Source organism: Lynx canadensis, chromosome E1, assembly GCF_007474595.2.
Source record: "Lynx canadensis isolate LIC74 chromosome E1, mLynCan4.pri.v2, whole genome shotgun sequence".
NCBI lineage: Eukaryota > Metazoa > Chordata > Mammalia > Carnivora > Felidae > Lynx > Lynx canadensis.
Genome location: NC_044316.2, coordinates 9604094 through 9630704, shown reverse-complemented (window position 1 = coordinate 9630704; position 26611 = coordinate 9604094). Strand labels below are relative to the sequence as shown.

The following is a 26611-nucleotide window of genomic DNA, read 5'->3' as shown; positions in this document are numbered from 1 at the left end:
CCCGGGTAGCTAGGGTTGTAGCCCAGAAGCGAGGTGAGTGGAGGGGAGGCAGAGGTTGTGAGTCTGTGTGGTGCCAGGAAGGGCCTGGAGCTGGGCTCACTCAGGTTTTCAGGAACATGACTGGTCTTCTTTACAGATACTGACCTGCCGGTTATGAAGGTAGCGGTGGTGTGACACAGAGGTAGTTAACTTTTGAATACTTTAAAACTAAGCATCAGGGCCCCCCCGGGGGGCTCAGCCGGTTAAGCGTCTGACTTCAGCTCAGGTCATGATCTCACTGTTCGTGGGTTCGAGCCCCTCGTCGGGCTCGGTGCTGACGGCTCGGAGCCTGGAGCCTGCTTTGGATTCTGCATCTCCTCCTCTCTCTGCCCCTCCCCTGCTCTCTCTCTCTCTCTGTCTCTCTCAAAACTAAAATAAAAACATTAAAAAAAGTTTTGAACTAAGCACATACAAGAGCTCACATGTTACATTCTTGCATCGACATGGACCTGGATGACGAAATAAGTGCTGTGGAAAGTCAGCACCACTTGAAGACTCTATCTTTAACCAAAGAGAGCAGTGAATTAGAGAGACTGGTAACATTTTGAAAATAAAAGACGACTGCAGACACACGGGCACATACGTTTAAATTAGAACCAAAGACCTAGAAGGTACAGCAACAGTGAGTACGTGGTCCTTGCCTGCAACGGTCGGTCATTCTCGGGTATGGGTTGCCCCTTCCTAAGAGCAGATTACCGCATGAAAATAAGAGCAATGAAATAAATACTGATAGCATTTTTAAAAATACACGTTAAGTAAATTACATAACACTTTTAAGATACATGGTACTTACTATGGAGCTGTATGCAAAATTTTTTTTTTTTTTTTGGCAAAAATCGTTCATTATTATCATAGTCTTACATTCTGGAATCAGATGGAGACACACCTCATTTTTGTTGTTTTCATCGTGCCCCCTAAGCACACGGCAGCTCCTTTATCTGCGAGGCACCTGAATATAGAGAGACTGCTTGCTCGATGCTATAGGGAAATCGAATACTAGGCATATTGAAAGATAGTATCTTTGTATATAGTTGTCCCTTCAAAACCATGGAAGCTGTACTTCTGGGTGACATAGGAGATTTTCAAAGCTCATTTGATGATATGTGTGTGTGGGTCTTGTTCTACAGATTGACCTTCGAACCTAACCTCTGTCTTCAGGACGTAATAGCTAGCATAGAACAAATTCCTAACCTTGAAGCTTTTCCTGTATTTAATGAATTTGTGACAATGCACCTGCTACATGCTTAATATTTCTTAACATCCTTTATAGAATACAGAGTCTTACTCTTCCTTAGAACAGAGAAAATGTAGTATTTCATTTATTGCCAGGGTTGTTACTGGTCGATCTAGGACAATCCTAACAGGCTGCCGTAAAGGAATTTCAGATCTATTGATGATTAAGGTGCTGTGCTAATAAAAAAACAATAGTGTTCTTAATAGCCGTTTTCTATGGTTCTTCAATTCAGGCTTTGTTTTGTGAATCCTTCTACCCCTGACAGGCGTGTGCATGCACATATACACATGCGTCCCTGTTATATAACATGGCGGGGCAGGGGGTGGTATTTGGTTCAGCGGCTTCTCCGATCTGCTTAAACAGCTTGCAGAGTTCCCCACTACTGACTCTTACTGTTCTAGGCAAGCCGACTGATCATTTGAAATATAGTCTTGGGGTATCTGAAGGCCAGAGGACTGGGAATCGGCTCTTGGACCCTTGCTCTTTTCTAAATGAGCCTTCCTATTAATCATTTGATCTGTTGAATCACAGAGAAATGTAGGTGATTGAAGGAAATACCTTGGCAGAAGGTAGGATTGTTTGCATTAAATTATCAAGGAACCAAATGAAAATGAATTTTTAAAAAAGATCTTCCTTCGGGACGCCTGAGTGGCTCATTCGGTTAAACATCCGACTCTTGATTTCAGCTCAGGTCATGATCTCACGGTCTGTGAGTTTGAGCCCTGCATCGGGCTCTACGCTGACCGTGCGGAGCCTGCTTGGGATTCTCTGTCTTTCCCTTTCTCTCTGCCCCTCCCCTACTTGTGCGTGCATGCGGTCTCTCTCTCTCAAAAAAAAAAAAAAAAAAAAAAATCTTCCTTTGAAGGGTGCCCTGAGTTTCTGCAAAGCCCCATTGGGAGCCCGTCCTTTAAATGGGTTGGTGAGAAGGTGGTTCACTTTGTTTCTGACCTTCCTCGGAATGGCCGGGACAGAAATTGGAGATTTTTTTTTTCCTGCTTGTTCCTAACCTGATTTCATTCTATTTCTGCGTATTCACCACTTGATTTTATACTGTATAACACAATGGGGAAAATACAAAAATCAAACTCATTCAGTTAAAAAACATTGGGGGGGTTGCGGTGGGCGCCTGGGTGGCTCAGTCGATTAAGCATCCAACTTCGGCTCAGGTCATGGTCTCACAGTTCGTGAGTTCGAGCCCCACATTGGGCTCTCTGGTCTCAGCACAGAGCCCACTTCAGATCCTCTGTCTCCCTCTCTCTCTGCCCCTCCCTGGATCTCTCTTTCTCTATCTCAAAAATAAATAAACATTAAAGACATTTTTTTAAAACCCAGCTCCCTACCAGTTTCTGAAGTTCCTGGTATTTTCTTTCAAGGAAGTCACCAGGTTATTATTTTTTTTTTTTTTTTTCACTCAAAAGAAGGGGGAGACAAAAGTGTAGGACAGCATGATTTCAATGTTTTAAGTTCCGCCTCACTAAAATTTATTTTGTTCACATCGATCACAGAGCAACAGAAGAAAGCTTTGAGAATTAAGGACAAGAATTAAGGACAAGTAAATTCAACCACGGAAGCTTATGAGCAGCTGGGTTGATCCCAGAAAGATCAGTAAATAAATATTTTAAACTTCCACTGACCTTATTAAAATACACTGCCAGAAATATTCTGTTTGAGCCATTCTCATAAATGAGTCATCTTCCAAAAACAGCTGGTAGCAATTTGCTATAAGAGAAAGAGTAGTGACTTAGAAATCAGAAGATTGGGAGGTCTTGCCTTGGCTTGTTCACAGGGAGATTAAATGACACGCTACCATGTCCCAGATGAGGCACAAGAGAATTGAATCAGATGATCTGTCTTTAAAAGACCCCTTCATGGGGCACCTGGGTGGGTGGTTAAGCATCCTACTTCAGCTCGGGTTATGATCTCATGGTCATGATCTCTCGAGCCCCACGTCGGGCTCTGTGCTGACAGCTCAGAGCCTGGAGTCTGCTTCTCATTCCGTGTCCCCCTATCTCTGTCTCTCTCTCTCTCTCTCTCTCTCTCTCTTTCAAAAATATTAAAAACATTAAAAAAATTTTTTTAAATACTTTCCTGGCCATTCCCAAGAAAACATCTCTGATAAAAATAGAGGGCAGTACCTATATTATTTCCCAGAGAGGCAAAGCGGATACAGAAAATGAGATTTTAAATTGGGGATCCTCCTTCCGGATTTGTTTTTCTCGGCATTGTTTCTGTTTCCATCTGTGTCTCTTCCCCCCTGGGAACATCCTCCACCTTTTCAATTTGCCGTACTCTTTACCATGCAGACCTGTGAATGAAGAGTCAGAACCCCCCGAGGTCGATGCTCCCAGCCGGTGGCATGGCGTCTATGTGAACAGAACATCTCCGACGCCTTCGGAATCTGCGACCACCGTTAAGTCCCTCATCAAGTCATTTGACTTGGGACGTCCAGGTATTTCATCATTTGGTCTCACGAATCCAACTCAAATTCAGACGGTGGCCCCACATACCAAGCTGTCTCTACTCCACACTGGCCCCAAATTAATGCAACCACAAGGGCTCGTCTACGTCATTCTGCACGTAGCTGCCGTGTACAAGAGACTTCTGCAGCCTTGCTGAGGCTCCCGTAAGACAACCCTGAAGAGTCTGCGTCACACGTAATACAGCCTCCTCTTTCTCTCCACCTCTTCCTTAGCTTTAATTCCAGACTTGCCACGTTCCTCTTCTGCCTCTGTGTCCATTAAACTCAGGTTACCACCACTGGCCTTCTTACCGTCTCATGAGAGTTAGCAGGGTCAGCCGGAGGCTTCATTTCCTAGAAAATGAGGTGTTGAATCTATGCCTTTGGCTCTCTTGTTGGACACCCCCCGCCGCCGGCCTTGCTCGTCTCACAACATACTGTTAGACTTTTCTCTCCCTGGTCTTGTGTGCGACTGCCTGTTCTGACCTGTCATGCCTGATCTTGACACATTCCCAGATTTTTCTGTAAATGTCTCTCTGGCTCACAGTTCACCGTTACTCACTGTTAACTATGTACGTGAGGAAAATGCATGTTGCTACTCTACGCACATAAATATAGTAGATGGAAGAAACCAAATGTGCATCTGTCCAAAATAGCAGTATATTTCTTCTCTTGACCGCAACAGATAACGCCTGTGGTGTAGGGAGACTAGAGTTATTACCCCTAGCTAATCCTAGGATGCACCTGGTTGTCTTTGCTAAAATAGTTTGTAGCTAAGTTAGATGAAGATTAGCTTGCAAATATTAAAAGATATGAAAGCCGGTGACTACGTTCAGTCTGTGAAGATAGGAAGTGAATGAACAGTGAATGGTTTGTGCAAGAATTTTCCTGTTCCTTATTGCCTTAGATGCCTCGTCACGTGTTCTCTTCCCCCCCCCGCCCCGTCACTGTGTGTCCCACCTCTAAGAGCAACCCCCGTGTAGTTGGCTCCTCCCCACTCCTTCCCCTGTTCAGCACTAGTCCAGAGGAGAGAACAGAGTGGTACCTTAGAAGCATCCTGGGATGCCTTTGTAGTCACCAAAACAGTAACAAATGAGGAGCTGTTACTTGCTGTTTTGAACTGGAACTGCATACAAATGTCGCCTTCTCTTTGCTTGGCAGGTGGAACCGGACAGAATATTTCTGTCCATAAAACCCCCAGAAGCCCCCTGAGTGGGATCCCCGTGAGGACCACTCCAGCTGCTGCTGTTTCTCCAATGCAGGTAAGAGAGCTTTGGCCACGTGGGTGGTGGCCCGTGCCACGTGGTATCATCGTGGTGTCTTGTGCCCGGGCAAGTCGCAAAGGGAAAGTGAAAACCCAATTGTTTTATTTTTTGAGGCACGTTGAACGTCGTTTTTAATAGGAGTAAGATAATAATAATGAAACTTTCGTTAAAAATTACAATTCTAGGGGTGCCTAGGTGGCTCGGTCAGTTAAGCGTCCTACTTCAGCTCGGGTCATGATCTCGCAATACGTGAGTTCGAGCCCCGCGTCGGGCTCTGTGCTGACAGCTCAGGGACTGGAGCCCGCTTCACATTCTGTGTCTCCCTCTCTCTCTGCCCCTCCCCTGCTCTTGTGTGCGTGCTCTCTCTCTCTCTCTCTCAAAAATAAACATTAAAAAAATTTTTTTTTTTAATTATAATTCTGGGCACCTGGGTGGCTCAGTCAGTTAAGCATCCGACTCTCGATTTCTGACAGTGCAGAGCCTGCTTGGGATTCGCTGTCTCCCTCTCTCTCTGCCCCTCCCCTGCTCACACAGGTGCACTTTGTCTCTCTCTCTCTGTCTCTCTCAAAATAAATAGATATTTTTTAAAAATTTTAACAATTGCAGTTCTGAGGCCTGATAAAGATCCAAGAGAAGCACTCTAAACCTCATATAATTTTGTTTGTAAGGTATATTTAAAATTTTCAGTTAACCGAAGATTGTAATTTTTACCAGAAGTGGATATTGAACTAGTTATTTTTCTCAAAGAATTGTGTCTTTTCTTTTTTTTCCCAAAAGCCCCCCAGAGAGAGAAAACATTTATAATTTGTAAGTTCTTAGAGTTCACTGGGTACAATCTGTGTCACCTTTGCCGTTTTGTGAAGGTTCTAGATCAGAGCTACTTGGCATTTTCAGAGTCCAGAGTGCTAACCATTACACCATGGAACCCACTCGCTACTTGGCATTTTCTAAGGCTGGGGCTTTCAGTGTTATTAGTAACATTCAGCACTCTGCTCTCTCTGAGCCAAGGGTAATGTTGTCATTAATAAGTACCGTTTTGGGGCGCCTGGGTGGCTTAGTCGGTTAAGTGTCTGACTTTGGCTCAGGTCATGATCTTACCGTTTGGGACTTTGAGCCCCACGTTGGGCTCTGTGCTGACAGCTCAGAGCCTGGAGCCTGCTTCACATTCTGTGTCTCCCTCTTTCTCTGCCCCCCACCCCCACTCCCGCTCACACTCTGCCTCTCTCTCTCTCTCAAAAATAAATAAACATTAAAAAAACATATATAGCTTGAATGTTTCCGTATGTACCACCCCTGCAGCCAACACCAAGGTAAAGCATTCTCGTCACCCCAGAAGGCCCCCCCCATGCCACCACCCAGTCAGTAATCTCTTAAAGTAGCCATTATTCTGACCTCTGTTACCATTGGATCAGTGTCACACTGACCTAACCATTGTAAAAGGGAGTGACTTAGAAATCTTCCTTGCTCCCTAGCCCCAGAAAGAACCACTGTTGATGGCTTGTTGTGTATCCTTCTAGATGTTTTTCTTTAGCATAAAAGTGTGTGTGGTTGGGGAAGGGGGAGGGAGAGAAAGTTTATAATTAGATTACACTAAACATCATTCAGACACTGGCTCATTCCACTTTGTTGTTGGAATGGAATCCATGAGGGCAGGGATTTTTATCTGTTTTGCTTGCTATTCTATCTTCTGCCTGGACCAGTGGCCGGCACATAGTTCTATCACAGTACAAGCTCAGTAAATATTTGTTGAATGAATGAAGGAAGCTATCAGAGACATCTTTACATGTCAGTATTTGGAAAAAATACTGCATTCTTTTTTTTTTTTAATTTTTTTAATGTTAATTTATTTTAGAGAGAAAGAGAGACAGAGTGTGAGCAGGGGAGGGGCAGAGAGAGAGGGAGACACAGAATCTGAAGCAGGCTCCAGGCTCTGAGCTGTCAGCACAGAGCCTGATGCGGGGCTCAAACTCATCAACTGTGAGATCATGACCTGAGCTGAAGTCAGACGCTTAACTGACTGAGCTACCCAGGTGGCTCCCCTCCTTCTTTTTTTAAGGCTGAATAATATTTCAGTGTATATAAATACCACATTTTGTTTATCCATTCATCAGTCCATGGACATTTAGGTTGTTTCTGCCTCTTGACTATTGTGAGTAATGCTGCAACAAACATGGGTGTGCAAAAATGTCTTCTAGATTCATTTTTTTTGGATATAGACCCAGAAGTGAGACTGCTGGATTGTGTAAGAGTTCTATTTTTAATTTTTTGAAGAGCCTCCCTACTATTTTCCATAGCGGGTGCACCATTTTATATGCCCACCAGCAGTGCACAAAGATTTTAATTTTTCTGCATTTTGATCAACACTTGTTATTTTCTCTCTCTCTCTCTCTCTCTCTCTCTCTCTCTCTTTAAAATAATGACCCTTCTGACAGATGTGAAGTGATATCTCATTGTGGTCTTGATTTGCATTTCCCTGATGAGTAGTGAAGTTGAGCATCTTTCCATATGCCTGGTGGCCATTCAGAAACAGTATTTTTACACACCTCCCTGAATATACATAGAATTTTCCAGGAAGGTAGTCACAAAGCTGATTAATTATGATTAATTAAGAGAAGAAACAGGTGGTGGGAGTGAGAGGGAGACTCTTTCCATTTTATGTCCTTTCTGTTCTTTTGAGGATCGGGCCAATTGCATTTATTACCTATTCAAATAAATAAGTTGTGTTGTTTTTTTCCAATGTATATTTATTTTTGAGAGAGAGGGTGAGCACAAGCAGGGGAGCGGCAGAGAGAGAAAGAAAGGGAGACACAGAATCCACAGCAGGCTCCAGACCTCGTGCGGGACTTGAACCCACAGACTGTGGGATCACGACCTGATCTGAAATCGGATGCTTAACCCACTGAGCCACCCCGGTGCCCCTAAATAAGTTGTTTTAAAACCTCCCTCTCGTGATTCTGATGAGTTTAAGAACCGTTGTGTGGACACACATGCCTTGTTTACACTGTCCTTGGGGTCACGAGCTCACCTGTGCTGCTGTGCCTTTTGGTTTTTTAGAGACACTCCACTTACAGTAGCGTTCGGCCAGCCAGCAAAGGTGTGACTCAGCATTTGGATCTTCCAGAACTTCCACTCTCAGGTAATACAAACACCTCTGACTTATTTTTTTGTGCGGTCGACGTTTCTTCTTTGCCCGAAACCGAGCTTAGAAAAATAACCCATGGCATTTATCTCAAACAGTTGAAAACCCCAAATGTTTTGTGTGACGGGTGTTGGATCCTGTTTCCTGCCAGCTGTCCTTCCCAGCGTGCATGTGTTCAGGAGAAATGTCCAGATTTGGAGGTGGGGGGGGGGTTGCTTGCTTTTTACTGAATCTCAAGGGAATAATTTACAATCTTTAGAAGTCACTATTTTAAGAAAAAAATTTTATCTGATTCTAAAGGTCTGTTGCTTCCACAATTCCTGAAATATTGCCTCTTTAGGGCTCTGTCTCTGAGCGTAGTCCCCTTCCTGTTGTTCCCGCGGGTATTTTATTTATTTATTTTGAGAGAGAAAGCACGAGCGGGGGAGGGGTGGACAGCGAGGGAGAGAGAGAATCCCAAACAGGCTCCGCACTGTCAGCACAGAGCCTGCTCGGGATTCTCTTTTCTCTCCCTCTCTCTCTGCCCCTCCCTTGTGTGCATGCACCCTGTCTCTCAAGATAAATGAAAAAACATAGGGAAAAAAAAAAAAAAAAAGGAAGAACACTGTCTGCCTCATAGTATCGCTCCAAGGGCTGAGTGAACGCGGCCGGGCGTGGGGTGGGTGCTGTGGAAGTGTTGGCTGTTACCACTCTAACGTCTGGTCTCTTGGAATCAGTTCGCCTGTCAGAACAAAGAGGCATTAGCAGAATGTTAAGCTTGTCCTGAGTATTTGCCCTAGAAATTTATGTATATGATTCTGTGGTCACTGTTGTGAGGAAACAAAAAAGATAAGAAAGAACGCGAACACTAAATGAATTATTTGCTGGTGCCTAACAGGAAGTCCAGAAAGCCAGAAATCTAGATTGCATAGATAGAAGTCCCGTGTTGCTAAGCATCAGACAAAACTTCTGTAACACGGTATGAATCTAAAGGAATTCTAGCTGTTCTTCTTTTAGATCATGGTCAAACACCATTAGGTTCATTCTTAACATAGTTATTTCTGAAATAACTATTGTTATTGTTTTGGTCTTTCACTGGAAAGTCTTTAACCTTACCACCTTATTTTCTTTCACTTCTGAATTTTGTTTTCTTTTTTTCGTGGGATAAGAGGATTTTAAACGTACATAAATACCGATACTGACAATGTGAAGACCGCCTCAGCCCGTCCCCTGCATTTTGTAAAATGCAGAGAGATTCAAGCCCTACAGGGACTAATTGATTTATAACTGGTCCCACCGATTCTGAATGACTCTGGGACCAAGATAGGATTTTTTTTTCTGATTCTTTTCACCATGTTGCCTTTTGGAAATGAGGCTGGTGATTGCTTTGATCAGATAGTGATAATGGTTTATGTAGGACTTGATAATGACCTCAAGGAAGAAGAAGAAAATGGTGTCTAAGGGCAGGAGAATAAGAAAAAACAAAGGGTAAGTGAGTCCAGTAGAACAGGTCATTATTTCTCTGCAAACTAGAGAAATGGAGGGAGGCCAAAACAGGGTATTGGAAACTCACCCGATTTGAGTTCCTACACTTGCCATATAGTGGAAAATAAGGAATAAGTTGATTATATAATACCTATAACATAAAAGTTACCATCTTAACCATTTTTAAATGTACTAGGTGAGCTTTAGGTCATAACATTTGTCTTCTCTGTTCCTCCCATTTTAAAATTTCCTTTGGTGGGGAGCCGGGGTGGCTCAGTCAGTTAAGCGTCTGACTCTTGATCTCCACTCAGGTCTTAATCTCAGAGTCATGAATTCAAGCCCTGTGTTGGGCTCCGCACTGGGCGTGAGGCCTATTAAAAAAAAAAAAATTTTTTTTTCTTTTTTCCTTTTGTGTCAAGAAACCATTTGTTTAATTGACAAGATAAATACTGACGCCAAAGCCATACTGGCTCTTGCCCTGAAGTAAACAGTTCATTGTCAGCAGCCGCTCTTTTCGCCCACCAGGCACCTGTCTACCCGGATGATTCTATTTACCATACTAAAAAAGGATTACATGGTAAAAGTTGCTTGCATTCAACCCAGCCTTGCCAAGACTGAGGTCATCAAAAGCTGCCAAAGTGGGATTAATGCGTTGTTTTTGTTGTTTTCTTCAGTGATGTAAGCACTGTTTTCCCTCTGCTCTTCCAGGCTAATTAGCCTCACTCCCCACTTTACTACCCATAATTGGTGGCTCTTAGCTGTACAAGTATTGTTTTCTTCCGTGACTGTGGTGTCATAGGAGGCGACCATGGGCTTAGCCTGGTCACAGAGGCCTGTCGTGTGGCACTGAGCAAATCACTGAGTTCTGTGCCGTTGCCCCCGTTAACTACAGACCAGACCATCTCAAATTTTCCTCCCATTCTATACCCTTGTGGTCCTTTAAGAAACATCATCGGGACGATCCAGCCTGTTTCATCAACGTGTTTTGGTTTCTAATAGAACAGCAGAGAGGAGCCTTTAAAGAATTATTTTTGCTTATTTGTAAGCAAGCCAGACCCTATGACTGGAATGGCTTGTTTTCTTGCAAAATAGTTATCAATTCTTGGAAAAGTAATCAGCTTTTTGCCTGCTGCCACCTGTGACTTGAAAATCCCACTGGGCACCTACCTACCAGCGCGCTCTCTCTCTCTCTCTCAGATGCCCACTGATTAAAACAAAGTGCTTTACTTGGGGACAGGGCTGGTTTTGTGGGCGTGTGACCCGTGCAGAGCTCTTGGAAGGGCTTCAGTTCAGTGTTCCGCGGGTGCCATCTTGAAATTCATCATAATTCTTGAAGAAGAGGCTAATTTGTCAATAGTCTCTATGAGTCTTGTAGTCAGTCCTGCCTGGAGAATCCTTTCTAGAAAACACTATGTCCCTATTTGCATTTTTATTACTTAATCGGAAACTGTATCTATAAATCTATATCTGTTATATATATTTGTACTTGAGAATAAGATGAGAATTATATGGTACTTGAGAAGAAAGCGTGGTGACCCGATTTCTCTTCTTCAGGAATAGGTGATTATGTTGTTGTTCACACAGATCTTCTAAAGGGAAGGGGTGAGGACCTGAAACCGGACCCTTACCTCCGCAAGAGCCCCTCGCTCGAGTCTCTGAGCAGACCCCCTTCTCTGGGCTTCGGGAACACGAGGCTGCTGAGCGCTTCCACGGGGGGCTTGAAACCACAAAGCAAACTCAGGTATCGCATTTGAACCAGTGAGAAAGCACTGGGCTGATGACCTTGTGTTCTTCCTTCTGTTTTATCCCCTCTGGTCAGTTTCCTTCTTACGTATATTTCCTGAATGAAAACGACCCAGACTCAGCGCCTGCCTTCAGCAAGAGAGGAGGGCACTGCACAGCAGGACTGTGCGGAGTGAAATAAGAGCTGTAGGAAAAGAAGTATAAGCAGACTACGTGGGGAGTTGCTAGTTGGACGAGGAAGTCGGGAGTGAGGAAGCAGCGTTTCTGCCACAGGGGTCCTGCAGGCGTCACCTTGAGGCTCTGCTGGAAGTTCAGGGAACTGGCGGTGGTTTAGTTTGGTTAGACTGGACTGCGGGCCGCATGAGGGCAGGGGCCCTGGCATACACATCATCAACGTCAAGATTGGCCAGGAGGCAGATAGGTGGTTAGGGTATCACCACCGGAAAGGCAGGTTGGACTCACATTGTGAATGATCTTCATTGCCAAGGCTAGAGGTCTGTACTCATTTTGGTAAAGCAGTGGGGAACCACTAGGTTTGTGGCCTCTTGTTTCTGTTGTTTATGATTGCGAGTAGTGGTTCAGTAAACAGTGGCATGTCGGAAGGACTGGAGGGGCATTTTGAAGTCAGTGTCGAAAGAGCCCGTTAGTGGTGATGGGGGGGGGGGTGGGTGGTGGAGGGGGGACAGAGACTGCGGGGGTGGTCACCAAAAACCTGTCTTTGCTCATACCTCTGCCACTTCATCCCTGCTCTGTGCCCCTGCTCACCGAGGCCACGGCAAACCTCCCCACCCTCTAGCCGCTCGCTGCTTCCCCATGTAGAGTCATCTTCTAGAACACCGAGCGCGTCCCGTGAAGACCTTGTCAGAAACCTCCCGTGACTCGTCATGCACTCTTCCACCCTCGCTCCTTATTCTTGTTCTCTGCAGCTTAGTCTCACCCTGCTCACGTGCTAGCGTGTCCCTGCCCTCCGCTCCGTCAGAGCCTGTTTTATTCTCAGCCTTTGCCGCTAACACATGCATTGCTGACTGCTCGCGAGGCTCTGGCCTGAATTGTCTTCCTTCTGTCCCTTTCACACTCCCCTAAGTCCTTCTCCTTCAAAGCCAAGCAAACTACCCTGGTAGCGTCGATGCCCCCTTTCTCTGCCTTTGGTGTCTTAACCTCATTTGGGTATTTAATCCACTGTGGTGTGGTGTGTGTGCCTTTGTCCCCATTGAAGGCTGCACTATGTTTATTTTTTTAATGTTTATTTTTGAGAGAGAGAGAGACAGAGAGACAGAGTATAAGCTGGGGAGGGACAGAGAGAGAGAGACAGAATCTGAAGCAGGCTCCAGGCTCTGAGCTGTCAGCACAGAGCCTGATGCGGGGCTCAAACTCACGAACCGTGAGATCATGACCTGAGCCGAAGTCGGACTCCCCACCGACTGAGCCACCCAGGTGCTCGTACGTTGCACTTTAGTAGATGGTGAATACCTCGTCTCACACTTTGATGTCTCTCCCAGCCCCCTGTGTTGTGTTACGCACACAACATTTCATTCAGTCAGTGCTTATGAGTACGTAGATAGATGAGTACACAAAACAGGGCACTTTAGTAGTAATGGCTTTTTAGCAAACATCATAACTACAGCATTATGTGTGTTACAATAGGATTTTATAAAAGTCTGAATAAGTTCAGCTCTTGTCATACCTTTGGGTGTGGCCTATATTTGCACCCAAATAGATGAAGTCATATCTTTTCAGAGGTTTAACTTAAAGCCCCAGATATTACACATTAGTCTTGTTTCTGCACAGGAGATTTAAATGATCAGAACTTTTTTTTTTTTAGCTTTTTAAAATGTTTATTTATTTCTGAGAGAGAGAGAGAGCAAGCAGGGAAGGGGCAGAGAGAGAGGGAGACACACAATCTGAAGCAGGCTCCAGGCTCCGAGCTGCCAGCACAGAGACTAAAGCAGGCCTCAAGCTCATAGACTCGGACGCTCAACTGACTGAGCCACCCAGCCACCCCCCAAATCTTGTTTTTAAGGACCAGAATTAGTGCTACTCTGAAATGGCTCTTTTCTTTATGCCACAAATGTGTACAGAAAAGGCTATGTGGGGCGCCTGCGTGGCGCAGTCGGTTAAGCGTCCGACTTCAGCCAGGTCACGATCTCGCGGTCCGTGAGTTCGAGCCCCGCGTCGGGCTCTGGGCTGATGGCTCAGAGCCTGGAGCCTGTTTCCGATTCTGTGTCTCCCTCTCTCTCTGCCCCTCCCCCGTTCATGCTCTGTCTCTCTCTGTCCCAAAAATAAATAAAAACGTTGAAAAAAAAAATTAAAAAAAAAAAAAAAGAAAAAAAAAAGAAAAGGCTATGTTTGTGTGCTGTTGATGTGATACCCTTCATCGTGAAAGATTAAATTAGTGGAAATCACTGTGTTGTTTTATTTTTGTATTCACATCACCGAGACGAATGACAGGATAGAAATTAATTTCTTTTGGAAGTTTTCATCCCATTGATATTAATTTGGAGCAGGCACCATATCTAGTTAACTTTATCTTTTCAAAGAAAATTGTCCAGTAAATGTTTTAGTTGGCCGCCTTTACAGAAATTCTTCTCCCAACCTTCATTTCAGTCTTTCCTCATTTGTCAGACCTAAAAATTCAGTTCTAAATGACAAAGTAAGACGTGGCTTTAGTAAACACAGGCCACGTCACTGTAACATCATAGGCTCTTCGCGACTCTGACCACAGAAACTCATGGATATGAGTTTACAGATGATGCCAGGTACAAGAAAAACCAGGCATCAGATGGCACCAGCAAAATTTTAACGCAAGTTTATGAAGTTTTCTTACTATCTCTACCCTAATTCGGATTGCTGAGGTCTGGAATCATTACATTCCTCCTTAAAAATATTTTAAAGTATTTTCATTAAGTATCAGAATGATACAAAACAATAATAATAAGATACGTGTAAGGTATAAAGAACAACAGTGCACCTGGATATCAACCTTCCAGTGCAAGGAAGGGAAAATTATTATTACCATTGAAATCTCCCGTCAGCCCCTCTGCGCTGGCCTCGCCTCCCTGCCCCGCCCCAAGATCACCACTGTCCTGTTTTGTATGTCGCCCTCTGCTTCTCTTTCCAGTTTCACCACATACGCTTGCACCCCCAAACAATATAAACAATACATTATTTAAATTCTCATTTAAACTTCTCCTTACAAATGGGAACATACAGTGCTTTTTTTTAACTCAAAATTGTTCCTGCTGTGCATTCAAGTCATTGCGTACATCTCAGTTCGTTGGCTTTTATTGCTGTATGGTATTCCTTTGTATGACTGTACCTCTGTTCACTAATTTTCCTGATGATGTGCATCTGATTGTTTCCAATTATTTGCTAGTATAAAAAAGTTCCACGGGGCGCCTCGGTGGCTCAGCGGGTTAAGTGTCCAACTTCAGCTCAGGTTGTGATCGCACAGTTCGTGAGTTTCGAGCCCACTGCTGAGCTCTTCGCTGTTGGCACAGAGCCTACTTTGGATCCTCTGTTCCCCTCTCTTTCTGCCCCTCCCCCACTTGTTCTCTCTCTCTCAAAAAAAAGCTTAAAAAATTTCTTTTAAAGTAACGTAGGCATCTATTAAAAATTGAGGGGTGCCTGGGTGGCACAGTTGGTTAGGTGGCTGACTTCAGCTCAGGTCATGATCTCACGGTCCGTGAGTTTGAGCCCCACGTTGGGCTCTGTGCTGACAGCTCAGACCCTGGAGCCTGCTTTGGATTCTGTGTCTCCCTCTCTCTCTGTTCCTTCCCTGCTTGTGCTCTGTCTCTCTCAAAAATAAATAAATGTTAAAAAATTTTTTTTCTTTACAAAGTTAAAAAAAATAAAAATTGAGAAGAGGGTGCCTGAAGTCTTGCTCTCAGAGTGCTGTTATATTATTTAGTAAAATCACTTCCTTTGGCTAAACAGGTGCTCAGAAATGAGTTAGTATCTCACAAACTGGGGAGTATCACTTTTGGAGTGTGCAAAGCCCCTCTTTTGAGTAGTTTTTACTGATTTTTCCCTTTTATCTCCATTCCTATCACCTCTCCATAAGCAGCCAATCTAGTGGTTTTAAATGGCCTTTCAGCCTACCTTTCATAGGTTACGTAGGTATAGGTGTAGCCTTGGAACACGTAGAATAGTTTTCTAGAGTCTTTAATTAAAATGATACTGTACTTAATAACTAAAGGGCTAGATGAATGGAACAACAGATGGATTTAAAAACAACTGAAAACGAAAATCAACCTGTTTCCAGACTTCTGACAGCCAAGCAGTACAATTTAATTCTTCTTTCATATCGTGAGACATAATAAAGACGTATCATTCGTATGACTAGCATGACATAATAAAGACGCATCTCACTGGAGAGACCTAGACTTTTGCTCTATAATCTAGTTATTTGTTTCTTGCCTACTTGAGGGTCCTAAATATTAGCCTCTTCTCTTTACCACGTGCTCTTCTTTCTAACTAGTGTGGAGAGAAGAGACCCCCTGGCTGCCTTGGCCCGGGAATATGGCGGCTCCAAGCGCAACGCTCTCTTGAAATGGTGTCAGAAGAAGACAGAAGGCTATGCGGTAAGCGACCGTGTCGACCGGCTTCCACCCGGCTCTGGGCGGCAGGCCTTTGCCAGGGTTTGTTCTGGGCACCCATATGGCTTGGACGGGCCGGTGTGCGTAGAACTCGTGTCCTTCTCTTCTCTGGGGGAGGGGCCGCCAGGTAGTGGGGTTTGCTGTGGTGCCCAAAGAGGTGAGTGGGACTGAGAGCCAGTCTGTGCTCTACCCAACGAACCATGTACCTCAACCCAGGTGTGCATCTCCTGTGGGAAGGGGCACCTTTCTCTTTGCTCGGAGGAGATGCAAACTCTGCAAGCAGTGCACCCAACAGGCTGCTTCAGTCCAGACAGACTGCGTTTGCTGCACCATCTTCCTGAAGGAGGCACCTTTTCCTGATTGATACAAACGCCCCGCTTAGAACGTCTTCAGCATTTCTCTGTTACTTGGAGAGTTGTTTGCATGTAGTTTCAAGTTGCAAACTTCAAGTTTCAAGTTTATCAGGACGGTATTTGTTTTCTGGGAAGGTTACACAAGGAAGTGACACCCGATCTAAAAGTGTAAGCTTTGTTAATTGTGAAATACCGTATATAAAGATAAAAATACCTCGAATATAAGTGATAGTTTCATGGATGATTATGAGGTGAAAACCCACGCAGTCACCACTCACATCCAGAAATGGAGCATCGCCGGTTCCCCAAAATCTTTCTTATGGCTTTCTAATCGTAGCCCCTCACCACTCCCAAAGATAACTCTTGTCCTCAGTTTTATTCCTCATAGCTTTCAACAAAAAGCAGGCATCCCTAAATGCTAGAGTAGTTTTGCCTGCACTTGAACTGTACATAAACGCAGTCAAAAACTATGATACCTGCATCTGGCTTTTCTCATACAGTATTAAGTTACTAAGGCTTACCCCAGCTGTAGTTCATCATTCTCTTTACCCTTTGGAACCTTTTGTGTGATCATACCGTTATTTACTTACCCGTTGTATCATTGCCGGACCGATGAGTTATTTCCAGTTCGGGGCTATTGCAATAGTGTGGGTGTGTTCTTGTGTGTGTCTCTCGGAACGCACGTGCACTCGTTCTTTCTGGGCCTATGCCCAGAAATGGGATTATTGGGCCATCGGGGATGCATATATCCAAGCACAGTTGAGAGTGCCAAACAGATTTCTAAAGCAGTTGTGCTGTTTACCTCCCGCCAGCAAATGATGAGAGACCCGTTTTTCTGCGTTGTCCCAGTCTTTGGATCAGTGTGTACTAGTGTCTGATTGCGGTTGGGGTTTGCACTTCCCTGCCGGCCAGTGAGGCTGAGAACTTTTCCGTATGCTGACTGGACATTTGGGTAGTCCATTTGGGGATGTGCCCTTCGGGTGTCTCGCCCATTTTTAAATCAGACGGTCTTTCTTTCCCTGGTTACTTTTAGGAGCTCTTTATATGTTCTGGATACCCGTCCTTTGTCAGATAGACGTATTGCAAATATCTCCTCCCCGGGTGGCTTGAATTTTCACCTTTTTGTTGAACAAAGTTTTTAATTTTAATTAAGTCTAGTGTGTCAGTCTTTTCCCAGTGGTCAGTGCTTTTTGCATCTTGTTGCAGAAATCTTTATTCCAAGGACATGAAAATATTCTCCAGTGTTTTCTTGTACATATCAGATTGTGTTACCTTTCCCATTAAATAGCCATCCTCTTTAAAATTGTCATCTCCAGGGTGCCTGGGTGCTTCAGTCGGTAGAGCTTGTGACTCTTGATCATGGGATCATGAGTTTGAGCCCCACATTGGGTGCAGAGATGACGTAAATAATTTTTTAAAATAAAAATAAAATAGCCTTCTCCTGCCTTCTCCCCACTCAGGCGCCACCTTCGTATACCTTTACCCCACTTTGCTAAAAATTTTGAAGTTGCTAGCACCACAACACTCCCTCCCCCATCTTAAGCTTTGAGGGTAGCGGGGATAAATAAAGAAAGAAACAAGCAAGAAAACAAGGCCTTGGCCAAGAGCCAGCCCAGATGGTTAAGCAGCAGCAGGGCTGGGATTGTCTTTCTAATAGCAACAACCAAGGGTCTTCAAATCAGACTCCACCCAAGGACGTAAACGTTTTGTGTCTTTGACCTTACCTTTTTTTCCCCCATTTTCCGCCAAAAAAGCAAGAGCAAAAGATTAGTTCAATTAATGACCAGTAATGGAGACTCCCAGGGGAAAAGCTGGCCTCCCATGCATCGTTTCGTCTTTCAGCTGCTCTCTGCACACTCTGCGTCGGCCCCTTCCAGGGCTTGAAACCACCCCATAAAGGAAAGCCACCCCAATGACAGCACCCCTCGGCATGTCAGCCACACTGCCGGGGAAATGGAAGAGCATGAGGAGTAGGGGAGAGAAAGTGATCCCGGGAGGCTTTAGGGTAGGGGGAGTAGGAATGGTAACAGAAGACCGAAGCTGACAAAAGCCAGGAACAGAGTCCTGGCCGTGGCCGAGCCGCACGTGGCCACTGACGCTTGATGGCACTGTCCTGTCCCCACCTCATAGAAATGGATGGAGGGAAATGCTAGATGGATACAAAACGACAATTCAGATTTCCAGAAGGAATTGGTCCTTGGGCACCTAATGCCGTTATAATTAGGTTGCAGGGAGGGATCATACGATAAGACCTTTCCCATCATAAGAATGAGAATAGTATTTCCTGCTGTGGTGATTTTTTGTTTTGTCTTGTGTACATCTTGAACTAGTTTTCAAAGCATTTTACGCTTGATGAAGCCCAAAGGTCATTCTGCCTGAAGAGTAATTTTCATTCATTGTTAAATCTCCGTAAGTTTAGAGGGAAACATAAATCATATGTGTCTGATTTTTTTACTCCTCACAAAATATCCTTTGTCTAGACCTGTTTGTCTGAGACGCCTCTTAAGCCTTCTAAAGCTTGTCTTCTCCGACTCAGGAAGCCAAAAATAAACTGTAGAAAATTCAGATGGCTCAGTTAAAAAAAAACAAAAACGAAAAAACAGTAGCCATGTGCATTTCAACTTAAAAGAACTTCCTGTTTAGCCCACCGAAGTATAGCACGGATAGATTATGTCCAAACTCTGCATATATTAATTCAATGAATCTTCATTGAGGGGCCCTGTTTGGGCCCCGTAATATTTTAGGTGCTGGGAAATCAGCAGGGAATGAAACAATCTCTGCCCTCATGGAGCTTCCACCCACATGAGGAGTGACAATTAAAATTTAAGAAGTATAATACCTGAGGGGCACCTGGGTGGCTCCATCGGTTGGGCGTCTGACTTCGGCTCAGGTCATGATCTCGCAGTCAGTGAGTTCAAGCCCTGCATCGGGGTCTGTGCTCACAGCTCAGAGCCTGTAGCCTGCGTCAGATTCTGTCTCCCTCTCTTCTCTGCCTCTCCCCCACTTGTGCTCTTCTTCTCTTTCTCTCTCTCTCCCTCTCTCTCAAAACTGAATAAATGTTAAAAAAAAAAAAAAAAACTTAAAAAAAAGTACAGTACCTGCTATATTGGAAGGTGTTATGTACTGTGGAGAAAATTTGGGGCAGGGGAATTGGGATCACTGGGTGTGTGGACACCAGTGACATATGAAGGTCGGGGAGGTGACATTTGAGCAGTGGCTCACCTCGCCTGAGGAAGGCAAGGACTTGCGTGTTTTCATCACGGTTTATCTCATCCCAGGTACTAGGCTTGGAAGGTCAGAATGAGGACATCATCGCTGTAACGACTGTGTCCATTGGAACTTAAGTAACATGGCGTGACAGCAGTGAAAAGTTAGAACAGCAGCTCAGACCTGCGGCCGAGCCCCCAGGTTCAGCTTTCGGATGTCTTGAGTAGCCCCAGGACTGAGGTCAAGTGGAAAAACACAAGCATGCACTCTGTCCAAAGTGAGGCCCACCCTGAGCTTTAAGTGGCTCTCAGCAAAGAGGAGACCTTTCTAGATGATCTACTCAACCCAGATTTCCTTGGAATTGTTTGTTTAAAGTCAGGCTTCCAGGAAGCCCCTGCAAATCACTCTCTGACCCCAGCCAAGGATAGACCTGACACATAGAACCCTACGTCTCTTTTTTAAAATCTGCTTTCAATTCTCTCATTTGGGTTATGACAGGGAAATTTTCATCTCTCATGTAATTACCAGAAGGGATTCCGAAGGGGCCAGAACACAAGATGGTGGGTGTGATAGGCAGAATTCTAAGAATGACCCCCAGGGATCCTCACCCTTAAATAATCTCCTGTGTACATAGGGCAAAAGGGGGGTTATCTGGGTAGACCTAACACATGAACCGTTTAAAATCCAGGAGTTTCTTCTGAAGCATCACAAGGACTCAGTGCACCATCAGTGGGTCTGAAGTTGAAGGGGGCACATCCGGAGCTGAGAGAGGTCCCTGACTGATGGCAGTATGGAGACCGGGACTTTCTAGCAGTAAAGCGTTGGAGCGCTGAGGTCCTACCGATACCTAGAAAACACCATGGGGGCCACCTTGCAGTTATGAAATCAATCAGTTTGGTGCTGGAGTGTCCTTTGTCATTTCTCTCCCTGTCCTGAAGCCCTCAGACCTCAACTCGGCTAAGGATGGTCACTGCCATCCTTTAGTTGAGGGACCTGGCCACTCTGAAAAATGTATGGAATTCAGCCATAAATCTGCAAAGTCCTCGTTCCTCCCAAGAAGAGTGACTAGGCACAGCCACCCCATACCTCTGAAGGTGGCACCGTGGGTGTGTTCCCAGAGCCCTGCCATACCCGGCAGTGTGGCCAACACTGGTGATTATGTGGCTGAAGGCACAGGTAGGGATTACCCATAGCTTCCCTACCTCTCAAAAGCTAGGGGCGCCTGGGTGGCTCAGTCAGTTAAGTTTCTGACTTCAGCTCAGGTCATGATCTCACAGTTCCTGGGTTCAAGCCCCGCGTCAGGCTCTGTGCTGACAGCTCGGAGCCTGGAGCCTGCTTTGGATTCTTTGTCTCCCTCTCTCTTGGCCCCTCCCCTGCTTGTGTTCTGTCTCTCTCTCTTTTTCTCTCTCTCAAAAATAAATAAGCATTAAAAGAAAAAAGCTAGAATCCATAACTTGTAGCATGTTTTAACAGGCTGTTTTAAGGTTTTAAAGGCCTCAGATTCCGAGTGTCAAATTAAAACATTAGAGTACTGTTACAGTAGCAAGAAATATGTAAAATGATATTCAAGTTCACTCCTGCGGGAAATATAATTTGAAAATAGTTTGGCTGGAAACGGCCAATTATTTTTATTGCTTTGAAAGTCTCCGGTGTCGTTTTCTTTTGCTGTGTGACAAATTACCACAGACTCAGGGACTTAAAACACCTGCCTAGGAGCTCATAGTTCATGTAAGTCAGAAGTCCAGTCCCACGTCACTTGAAATCTAGGTGTCAGTTGAGCGATGTTCTCCTTGGAGGCTCTGGGGAAGAATCCACCCCTCGTGTCTTTCAGGTTGGTGACGGTACCCTGTGTTTGTAAGATTGAGGGCCCCATTTCCTTGCTGGCTCTCAGCCCAGGGTCACACCAGCAAGTGGAGGCCGCCCAGATTCTTTCCACGTTGCCGCCTCCATCCTCGGGCCCCAGTGGCCATCCCGTCCCACTCCTGTTCCCACTTTGTATCTCTGACTTCTGTCTCCAGCAGGGAAAATTCTACTGTAAATAAACCTCAGGTGGGGCGCCCGGGTGGCTTAGTTGGCTGAACATCCGCATTGGCTCAGGTCATGATCTCACAGTTCTGAGTTCGAGCCCCGCGTCGGGCTTGCTGCTGCCAGTGCAGAGCCCGCTTCAGATCTTCTGTTCCCCTCTCTCTCTGTCCCTCCTCCGCTCATACTCGCACTCTCAAAAATAAATAAAACGTTAAAAAAAAGTTTCAGTAAAACCTCAGGTGATGAGGTTAGGCCCACTCAGAGAATCTCCCTGTTTTAGGGCCAGTTCGATAGCAAGCTTAATTACATCTGTCAGATCCTTTTGCTCCATGACATAGCGTGATCACAGGAGAAACTCTGGGGAGTAGAGATCATAAGAGTGTCTTAGAATTTTGCTGCCCAGTCCTGGTTTCAATGCTGACTGCACATTAAATCACGGAGGAGCTTTTATGAAGTATCTGTGCCGGGGCCTGACCCTAGATCTCCGGAATGGCAGTCTCACGAGCAGGGGCCCGGGCCTCGGGTGGTTCTGAGGCACAGGCTGCCTTGAGAGCCTTGGATCGAAAAGTCACATCTCTGCCTATGAAAAAACCCTTTACGGTTCTGGATCTCAACTTACCAAAAGCCTGTGCGTTGTAAAAAAAAATTAGAAACACGGGGGCGCCTGGGTGACTCGGTCTGGTAAGCATTCAGTCTTGATTTCAGCTCACGTCACGTTCTTGTGGTTTGTGGGATCGAGCCCCACGTTGGGCTCTGTGCTAATTAATAGTGCAGAGACTGCTTGGGATTCTCTTTCTCCCCGCCGGCCCTCTCCCGCTCACACTTTGCGTGTGTGCACTGTCTCTCTCTCTCTCAAAATAAATAAATAGACACTAAAAAAAAAAAAAAGCAGGAACACGGTGGATGTGAACAACAAGAACATAACGCCAATGGCTTGAAGAAGAAAAGATGTCACTGGTTTACCATCTAGGAACAGTAAGTAATCTGACCCTAAGGAAGAAACTCTGGAATTCTCTGTTACCCTCCTGACTTCCAGCCACTCTGCTCTCAGTTTTCTGTTTCTGTGAATTATTGCAGAATTTAGCTATTAGCTCACCACGTTGTGGGTCAGAAGTCTGGTGAGCCCAGCTGGGTTCGCTGCTTTGGGACAATCACAGTGGCAGCTGGGCTCCTCCTTGGAGGCCCTGGGACAGAACCGGCCTTCCCAAGCCGACTGAGTTGACCTAGGGTGTTGGCAGAACGCATCTTTTTAAATTTGCCCTGTGACCTTGGCTGAATCACCAGTGTTGGCCACACTGGCCAGGGCATGGCAGGGCCCTGCGAACACAGCCAGGGCGCCACTTGCAGAGATGGGGGTGGCTGTGCCTAGTCACGCTTCTTGGGAGGGACGAGGACTTTGCAGAGATTTACGGCTGAATTCCACACACGTATCAAGAGTGCGTCACAGGGGCGCCTGGGTGGCGTAGTCGGTTAAGCGTCTGACTTCAGCCAGGTCACGATCTCGCGGTCTGTGAGTTCGAGCCCCGCGTCAGGCTCTGGGCTGATGGCTCAGAGCCTGGAGCCTGTTTCCGATTCTGTGTCTCCCTCTCTCTCTGCCCCTCCCCTGCTCGTGCTCTGTCTCTCTCTGTCCCAAAAATAAATAAACGTTGAAAAAAAAAAAAATTAAAAAAAAAAAAAAAAAAAAAGAGTGCGTCACAGGCCAGGTCCCTCAGTGAAGGGATGGTAGTGACCATCCTTAGCCGAGCTGAGGTCTTAGGGTCTTAGGGCTTCAGGACAGAGAGAGAAATGACAAAGGACACTCCAGCACCCAGCTGGTTGACTTCAGGGTGTCCCCCCTCAAGGTGTTCTCTGGGTATTGGTAGGGCCTCAGCGCTCCAACCACCTTAGTGCTAGGAAGTCCCAGCTGGCCCACAGACACCATGGACAACAAGCTTTCATAGTTAGATTTGGACTTGCTAGGGGCCCTGCTGTTTCAAACCCTACAAGGATAGACCTAATGATTCCAGAGCTTTCTGACAAACCAGATGAATCTACCCCACAAATAGGTAAAGAGGGGGAGAGAGAGAGAGAGAGAACAGTGGGTTATTTATCTCAAGTCTCTTGAATTCATTTACTGCTTCAGTGAACATCCGTTTTCTGATAACATATTCTATAGGTTGGTAAGTAAATGCTATTTCCTGTAAACTCTTTCATAAGCTTTGTTGCCAGAGTATGCTTCATAGTTAAAGGCTTGATTCCGGAGAGATTAACCAGAAACTTTTGATGAATAGTTGAATAACCCCGGGAGCTCCTCACTCCTCAGGAAACTGAAGAAAATAACTTTTCTGACAGTAACAGAAACTCCATGGGTTTAAACTCAAATAAGACCTTTGCCCTTTCCAGACTAGTGTTTTTCTTCACAATGCATCTGTAGTCACTGGTGTATAAATATCCTTGGACCACCTCTTCCTTATCTTTACTAAGACCATTTAAGTAACATAATTGAATAAGAAAATTAAGTTGTCGACAAGACTGTTTTTTCCCCGGGGCGCCTGGGTGGCTCAGTCGGTTAAGTGCTCGACTTTTGATTTCGGCTCAGGTCATGATCTCACAGTTCATGAGTTCAAGCCCCACCGTGGCCTCCGTGCTGACAGTGCTGATCCTGCTTGAGATGCTCTCTCTCTCAAAATAAATAAACTTTATTAAAAAAAAAAAAAAAGGAAGAGTGTTTTTTCCCCAAATCATCCCATTACATAGCATTGTGATTCACATGCTATCTTTTAATTCTAACCAAGAATGAGCGAAGTTTGAGGGGCTTCTCATGTCACTTCACAAGCACTGAGGCCAGAGGGGTGAGACACAGAGCACCACCTGGGACCTGGTTGTGGCTGCAGGGGCAGGGGTAGTTAAGCCCTGGATACTGCTGTCACCTCAGGAGTCGTGTGGCATCGGGCTGAGGCCAGCAGCTCAGGGGGAGGGAGGGGGCTCCCAGCAGTTTTGATTTGAGGCAGTTTCTAGGAGAACATTGTGGGGACACTTCCAGCTATGACCTGAGACAGTCAGGTCAGTATCGATCAAGGGATGATCAGACTAGTTTTAGTCCAAGGTTGGGAGGTGTGGGGGTCACCAAACTCTTTGATTCCTGTATGCATATTCTCAGCAACTATATACCAAGCACCTGCTGGCTACTGCGTTCAGCAGCCAGGTCTAGACAGACAGCAAAGCGGGACCGACAGCGAAGAGAAGGGCCAGGGCTGGAGGGCACAACGGTTGTGTGGAGCGGGACAGTGCGGGGTGACTGGGGGCACTCCAGATTCGGAAGGCCTGTCTGAGGAGGGGAGCGTACCTTCAGGCCAGAATGACAGGAAGAGCCAGCCCTGTGGAGACGACGTAGAAGGAATCCCAGGCAGGGGGAACAGTTAGCACAGGGGTGGGGGCAGAAGGCAGGCCCGTGCGAGGCTGGGTATGGTGGTGGGCAAGGCGCAGTGTGGGTCGGGGCCAGACTGGAGAGCAGGTCACGGGTTCATTTCAAACGGAAGTGGGGCTCTGGACAGGGACGGGAGTTTAGACCCAAAAAGAGGGGATGGTAGCTTGGCCTTTGCCGTGCCCCGGGGGACAGTGGTTACACCTCAAGTCATACACACCTTTGCCCTGGGTGTTCCCTTGCATTCCTCCCTGGTCCCCGAGGGAATTACAGTGATGATCTCGTCTTCCCAGAGTTTTGAATACCTTCTCTGTATCACAGGCTCTGACAGCCTTCAATGCTGCAGGTCCTTGAGCTCAATATCATGAACTCCCTGTAAGTTAAAAAAATAAATAAATAAATGAATGAATAAATAAATAAATAAATCACTAACAGGCATAATAGTTACAAATAGCCAAAAATTATCTTAAAATTTTTTTAATTAAAAAAAATTTTTTTTTAATTTATTTTTGAGAGACACACAGTGCAAGTGGGGAGGGGTAGAGACAGAGGGAAACACAGAATCTGAAGCAGGCTCCAGGCTCTGAGCTGTCAGCACAGAGCCCGATGTGGGGCTCGAACTCATGAACCACGAGCTCATGACCTGAGCCAAAGTCAGATGCTCAACCGACTGAGCCACCCAGGCACCCCTATCTTAAAAATGTTTTTTGTTTTTTTTTTTTTAATTTTTTTTTTCAACGTTTATTTTATTTTTGGGACAGAGAGAGACAGAGCATGAACGGGGGAGGGGCAGAGAGAGAGGGAGACACAGAATCGGAAACAGGCTCCAGGCTCTGAGCCATCAGCCCAGAGCCCCACGCGGGGCTCGAACTCACGGACCGCGAGATCGTGACCTGGCTGAAGTCGGACGCTTAACCGACTGCGCCACCCAGGCGCCCCTTAAAAATGTTTTAAACTAAGCGTTGTTCAGTCTGACTTACAATCAAAGAAATACAAATTAAAGGAGATGCCATTTCTTGGCTTATCATATTGGAAGACTTTTTTTAAGTGATAAGCTCTACCACTGGTGGGAGGGTAGGTGAATGGTGCCTTTTGGGAGGGAAATGTAGCAGTGTATATCAGGAATCTCAAAATCAGTATGCCCTTTAACACAGAAATTATGTTTCTAGGTATTTCTTGCAAGGAAGTAATTGTGGGTGCCTGTGAAAATATAATTTAAAACAAGTTTATTATAGTTTTATTTATTTAAAATCATTATAAAGGATGCCTGGGTGGCTCAGTTAGTTAAGCGTACAACTCTGGATTTCGGCTCAGGTCATGATCTCATGGTTTGTGAGTTCGAGCCCCGTGTTGGGCTCTGCACTGACAGTGCAGAGCCTGCTTGGGATTCTTTCTCTCTCCCTCTCTCTCTGTTCCTCCCCTACTTGTGCTCTCTCTCTCTTATAATATATAAATAAACTTTTAAAAAAAATCATTTTGAAACAACTGGAGGTGATACAAATTTCTGACGAGATGAATCAAATAGATTATAGTATGTGTGTACAATGGAATATTATAAATCCTTTAAAATCATGCTTTGGGCAATATATTTAAAGGCACTGGAGGGGCGCCTGGGTGGCGCAGTCGGTTAAGCGTCCGACTTCAGCCAGGTCACGATCTCGCGGTCCGTGAGTTCGAGCCCCGCGT

The 26611-nt window shown here is 45.4% G+C and overlaps 1 protein-coding gene across 5 annotated transcripts in view; it reads left to right on the top strand.

The window, feature by feature from the left end:
* Window positions 1-26611, top strand: part of SPECC1 (sperm antigen with calponin homology and coiled-coil domains 1) — a 285266-nt gene that overhangs the window by 207466 nt on the left and 51189 nt on the right. For all 5 annotated transcript variants that reach the window (XM_030294995.1, XM_032591236.1, XM_030294993.1 and 2 more), the window contains 5 exons: window positions 3577-3722; window positions 4893-4993; window positions 8051-8132; window positions 11184-11340; window positions 15820-15922. In XM_030294995.1, the coding sequence (XP_030150855.1) occupies window positions 3577-3722; window positions 4893-4993; window positions 8051-8132; window positions 11184-11340; window positions 15820-15922 (589 nt within the window). The remainder of the gene's footprint in view (window positions 1-3576; window positions 3723-4892; window positions 4994-8050; window positions 8133-11183; window positions 11341-15819; window positions 15923-26611) is intronic.